Source organism: Trichechus manatus, unplaced genomic scaffold, assembly GCF_000243295.1.
Source record: "Trichechus manatus latirostris isolate Lorelei unplaced genomic scaffold, TriManLat1.0 scaffold00050, whole genome shotgun sequence".
NCBI lineage: Eukaryota > Metazoa > Chordata > Mammalia > Sirenia > Trichechidae > Trichechus > Trichechus manatus.
Window position 1 is genome coordinate 6,612,594 of NW_004443986.1, and position 6,637 is coordinate 6,619,230.

General features: G+C 37.0%; 1 protein-coding gene across 1 annotated transcript in view; it reads right to left on the reverse strand.

The window, feature by feature from the left end:
• Positions 1-3,837: 3,837 nt before the first annotated feature.
• Positions 3,838-6,637, reverse strand: part of MACC1 (MET transcriptional regulator MACC1) — a 24,060-nt gene continuing 21,260 nt past the window's right edge. Inside the window, exon 5 of the mRNA XM_004377438.3 lies at positions 3,838-4,079. Coding sequence (XP_004377495.2) covers positions 3,867-4,079 — 213 coding nt within the window. The 3' untranslated portion in view covers positions 3,838-3,866. The remainder of the gene's footprint in view (positions 4,080-6,637) is intronic.

Sequence of the window (6,637 nt, forward strand, 5' to 3'; positions counted from 1 at the left end):
GTATGAAAATTCAAGTCTTGTAATTTCCAATTTAGAATGTATTTTATTTATTGTATGCTCATATTACAAATTCAATACTGTTTAGTAACAGGACATTTCTCAGCCCAGTGCTGTCTATGAGGATACTATATTCTGTTTTTGCTAAAAATCTACTCATTCCCTAGTCATTGACAATTTCATGTAGTCTTTTCTGCATTACATGTCATGAAAATGTGTCATATCCATTATTGGTACCAACAGGTAATGACACACTAGTGAAAGCACCTCCTGAACTGGCTTTCAGATAAAGCTTTAACAGAAGGAAGTAGAGGATCTGTGGCTTACACAGAGAAATTGTTCAGCAATGGACCAAAATTTCACCTTAATTCATGCATGCATTATTAGATGAAAAGCCTGAGGAACTAAAGAACCGTCTATGCTTTTTCCACTTTTGAAATGCTTAGAGAAGTTTTAGATTAATAGATGCTTTTAATGATGTCAAGGATAGGTTATGTGCCTTATTAATTCCCTTGACTTGCTTGTGGTAAGCTGTCAACTACTAAAGATAATTCATGATTACCAAATTAATCTTTTCTAATTATGAAAATCCATTATAGGGGGAAAAATGCAAAATTTTAAAAAGTATAACTGATATATGAAGATGTTAGATTACATTTATAAGAACAGAATGTTTGGACATGGGTTTAAAATTCCTCCAAGAGGATTTGTTCTGAGATTACAAAATGTATTTATAATGTATTCATATTTAAACTATTGCTTCATCCTTAAACTACAGAGGTTGTCCTTTTCATTTTTCTTTTTTGAAACTGTTCTTAAACTTCTCGACCACAATCACAACATAGGATGCAGTGTAAACCTAAAGTGATTTATTTAATCTTACTGCTCTAAGCAGCTACAAGATCTCTGTCTTCTCTGATCTGGGAGCCTGGAAAAACCCAATTATTAATTCCCTACTATCCCTTCCCGAAATTTCTTGATTTGCTGACATGTTAGTAAGATTCCAAGAATACTCTAAAGAAAGAAAAATCACCACTAAAAATTATTGTGTTCTGAACTTCCAAATTGTGTATGTTTTTCTTTCTGAATTTATTTTCAACTAAAAATAAACTCTGTCCTTGAATGTGTGTACTTAACTTCTTGAGCAAGCTGTGTTCTCTTATCATCAAATATAAATACTGAAAGCCTTAAAGATTGCTCTTAAACCGTAATTCAAATTACCTTTGCCAGTACACTGAATACTCCTACTTTTACTTTTTAGCCAAATGGACATGTTTTATTCAGGATCCTGAAACAAAATCCTTACTCAGCTCATCCACATTACCTTTGAGGATGTGTGTTTCCTTCCTAACTTCAAGCAGCTGTAATGCTCCTAAGATGGCCTCCTCTTGCTCCATCCTCACCTCCTTGCCCACCAAGCTGGCTCCCTTGCCTCTTACCAAGTTTCCCTCCTGCCTAAGGTCTTCCTTGCATTGAAGGATGGCCTCTTCCGTCCCATCCTGGACTTCAGAAAATGCCAGATCCTCCTTCAGGCTCATTATTTCTTCCCCAGAGAAAATTACCTGGCCCGCCTCACTCAGATGATGGCCCCCCATGTATATGTCTCTTAATACCACAGCCCCTCGTTTGCAGCTATTGTTAAGGATGTTGTTATGGATTGAATTGTGTCCCCTAAAATTGTGTGGCAGCTTGGCTAGGCCATGATTCCCAGTATTGTGTGATTATCCACCATTTTGTGATCTGATGTGATTTTCCTACATGTTGTAAATCCTACCTCTATAACGTTAATGAGGTGGGATTAGTGGTGGTTATGACAATGAGGCAGAACCCAATCTACAAGATTGGGAGGCGTCTTAAGTCAATTTCTTATAAGATATAAAAGAGAGAAGTGAGCAGAGAGATGTGGGGACCTCATACGACCAAGAAAGCAGCACTGGGAGCAGAGTGCATCCTTTGGACATAGGGTTCCTCCCCAGAGAAGCTCCTAGACCAGGGTAAGATTGATGACAAGGGCCTTCCTCCAGAGCTGGCAGAGAGAGAAAGCCTTCTCCTGGATCCGATGCCCCGAATTTGGACTTGTAGCTTCCTAAACTGCAAGAGAATAAATTTCTCTTTATTAAAGCCACTTGCGGTATTTCTGTTAAAGCAGCACAAGACAACTAAAAGAGATGTCATTTTACATTTAACTGTAATTTTTTATCATTGCCTATCTTTGTCACTAAGTAGTACTGAAGTCAGGAGTCATATTGTTTCTTTCAATATTAATCCTAACCACCTGTGTGACTGCCAGAGTAGGTGTACGCAGTGTATCTGTCAAATAAACTACTTAATAAATGAACCACTGTCCAAAACACGTGAACACTGGCAGGTGGTGAGAGGAATGAACATGCAAGTAAGCATAGATCATCTCTTTGCCAACCCTGCCAGCAGATACCATTTATGTTGGCCCAAATTCCTATACAATCTTTGTCTTCCAAAACCTTTATAAAACATTTTGTCACACACACACACACACACATTAGTACTTTTGGTTGTTGAAAACTGCTACATTCCACAGTGATAGATCAGGTTTTTTGTTTTTAATAACTCTTGTTGTTAAAGATTCCTGAGAGCATTATGATCCTGCAGACAAAGTCAGAGTTCAGCAGGATTAGATAGCTCTCAAGATGCTGAAGGAGGCTAGTGAGAATACCAGGCCCAAGTATGCAGACAGCAGATTTTGGATGATAAGTCAGATTTCCTTCTGCCAGTCTTTTAAGAGATGATGAAAAAGAGTAGCAACATTCAATAAAAATGAAAAAGCTACAGTTTCCCTATGAATTCTGTCTTAGTTTACTTAGTGCTGCTATAACACAAATATCACAAGTGGATGGCTTTGATAAAGAGAAATTTATTTTCTCACAGATTAGGGGCTAGAAGTCTGAATTCAGGGTGCCAGCTCTGGGGGAAATCTTTCTCTCTCTGTCGGCTCTGGAGGAAGGTCCTTGTCTCTTTTGAGCTTCTGCTCCTGGGTAATAGTCATGTGGCTTGGCCTTTCTCTTCCCCCATCTCCGCTCTTAGTTAGTGTTTAATGTCTGTTATATCTCAAAAGAGATTGACTCAAAATATGTCCTACACTAATCTTGTCTCATTAACATAACAAAGACAACCCATTCCCAAATGGGATTATAACATGCATTTTTGGGGGTACATAATTCAACACATAACAAGTTCTAATATGCATTAAAAACTTTTTTTAAATTTTTATTCTGCTACATGGTATGATTTAAAGAAAGATAGAACCAGGTTTTGCGGACAGAAAACCTACTTCATAAGAGACATATGCCCTTGGGCCTCCTCTCTAGTCCTGTGTTTCTTTACATGGAAATGGAGAATAATGCTGGGAAACGCTGCTGAAGAATAAAAGATATCAGGTACAGAAAGTACGTAGGCAGCCCTGAGCCCGGCCACAGAGTGTGGGTTTACTCTCTCCTGTGTCCTCCCTGCCTCCTGGTAAACCTCCAGTTGTTCACATTGAGAGCCACTAGTTTATCTGGGTACTTGATGTAATTATTCAATAGTCATATGGTTTAAATCAAGGAAATTAAAAGTAACTTCGAAAGAGAGGTCTTTTCTTTCATGCCTCAGCAATCAAGTGGCCTAACGTTTATATTTGAAACATACACAAAAATACATTTTTTTTTGTTCGTTTTAAACTTACACTAGGATATTGTTTTAGGCTGTGCTTCCACCAACAAAAACATTTTTTTTTAAATATGAAAAAATAAGTGTAATACTTTTCTGAAATTGTTTCTCTCTCTTTCTCAAAGAAACACATACATCATTCTCCTCCTACCCTCCCCCTCCCTCATAAAATATACCCTTCATTTCTATACTTCCTCAGAAGTAGAGAATGCAGTTGCTCTCAAAATCTCTAAAGAATTTACTAGTATTAAAGCTCCAGTTAAATCTCGCCACTGCTTGGTCACAGGATTTTTCATTCTGTCCAAAGCTGATTGAAGGTCTTGTAACATGTCTCTGTGGCTATTTCCGTACTGAGCGCCCCAAGTATACAGAAAATCATAAGCAGGTTTCCACATCATCTGTACAGAAAAAATAAATAAATAAATAAATAAACTGGAGGAGTGTGGAAGCAAAACAGAGAGGAAAACAGATTTTTTTTTTTTGACGTTAAAAAGGCTCTTATGATTTAAAGAAAACGGAATATCAATTTTACAAGGACTTAATATTATAGAAAAGATGTTTTAGTAACTATTTGTTAGCTGTTATTCCCTTGCATTTCTAAAACTAGACCTTTTAAAAATAATTATTATAGGGCCTTTTTTCCCTTGATCCATCATCTATGCATTGCTTATTGTCATGATGTGAATATAAAATTCATTGCTCAATAGCGGTTTCATGATTACTAACGTTATTGAGATAAACTTTTCACTCTCTGAGAGGCTTTTAAGGGTAGAGTAATAACTCTTCTAATGTTAGATGTATCTGTGAAGATTTTTATGTATACCATATATTACCATAAGATGTTATGCAGTATATTTAACACTTTAAGTCATTTTATTCAAGCAGTTCTGTAAACAAGGAAAAAAAGTAGCTGCATGATCAAGCCGAAATGAAAGCAAAAACATAATTCTCTAATTAAAAAATACTTTAATGATACATTTTATGACCAAAGGAAAGCTCACCATTCAATACTTCGTCGTTATACTTTCCCTAAGCACCTACCCGTACCAGTGACATCATTGTTTCCATAGAAATGAATGTACGTCAAAGGGGAACTTCACATACAAGCTGTATGTAACGGTAACCAAGGCAACCAGGCTCAGAGAGAGCAGAGCCAAAGACAGACCAAATAAGACAAATTGTAGAATACAGACGCACAGTGTGAGAGAGCGAGCTCAAAATGAATTTTCTCTGAGAAAACAACAAAATGAACTTTGTGCTTATAATTGGAATATAAACTTTATTACTTCCTACTTATTTGCTACCAAACTAATTCAGTTGTGATTCTTTCACCTGCAAATTGCAAGAACATGGACTCTGAGCTAAATATTATGCAGAGTTGCTCTCTTAAAATAGAGCTTCCATTAATATCATATGAAACAGAAACTTGGGAGATAATTTTTCACCCTCCTTCAATGTCCTCATATACTCTACAATTGAAGTTAAACACAAAAGAATAAATGACCCATATAAGTAATTTCCTTATGTTTCTAAATCAGTCTACATGAAAGGCTAAGCATCAGACTCAAAGATTTGGTGCTATCTGTCCAAATTGGCATTTGTGGGGAGCCATCTTCTTTTGAACCTGATGCCTAGCCGGTTGTCATCTCTCTTGACAAATCTCGATTCTGCAAGATAAAGAACAGAAAAAAAAAAAAAAATACAGCGATACCATACCATGGTGTCATTTGACAGCAACAGACATCATCCCAGGTCTTTGTACATGAACTTTACCCTCACCAACCAGATCCATAACGATCTGTTATCTTCTATCACTGATAGAATGTAAATAAATGTAAATGAGTCTTTTTCTATAGACTTACGTTGAAACCAAACGTTGCAAAGTGCAGGTTGCCACTAATAGCTCAGCAGTGGAGGATGAGTTGAGGCACGTTAATAGAGCCACTTGGCCTATCACTGCTCAGGTACACAGAAGTAATAAACAAGTAGATTATACTGCAGTGAGCAAATCCTAAATGTCTGTAAAAGCATTGGGACCTGTATTCTATGTTGCATTTACTTAAACAATGCTGATGTACAGCTAGATGGCACATTATTTTCAATTTGTCATGTATGATTTAAAATAATGGTATTTACAGCTACAGTCTTCTATGACTCGGTCCCAAGTCCCTTAGTGAGTGAGTCTGATAAAAGATGTATTCAAAGATATTTTATGATAAACAGCAACTGAGAGCATTTCAGTATCAAGGTGATGGCATGGTAGATTAGCATAAAGTGTCACAGAAAACAGGCCTCTCTTAAGGATCACAAAAGGGTAATTTCTATGATGTACACTACTGTGCAGATTCAAAATACTTTCATAGAATCCTGATCAAAAGGGAGGAAATACAGAACAGAATTTTAGATTCTCATAGGCTCCGGGCTTTCTGGAGCCATGAAGGTTGGATGAACCCCTGACACTATTGCCCTGAGATAATCTTTAAACGTTAAACCAAAAATATCTCCTGAAGCCTTCTTAAAACCAAACAATAGTTTAGCTGAACTAGTAAAAAATGTCTGCCTTGAGCATTCGGCTCTTTTAAGAACTATCTATACTTGATCAAATTGATAACAGCAACTTGAAAGACAAGATAGGAACCTTAGGGGGCAGTAAATTTATGTTAATGGGGGATGAACAACTCAGAAAAGGAGGGTTAGAATGTTTGCACAACTTGAAGACTGTAATCAATGTCACTAAATGGTACATGTGTTGTGTTGTTGTTGTTAAGTGCATCAAGTCCAATCCGACTCAGCCATCCATGTACAACAGAAAGAAACACTGCCCGGTCCTGCGCCATCCTCACAATTGTTGTTATGCTTGAGCCCATTGTTGCAGCCGCTGTGTCAATCTATCTCATGGGAGTGTCTTCCTTTTTTTCACTGACCCTCTACTTTACCAAGCATGATGTCCTTCTCC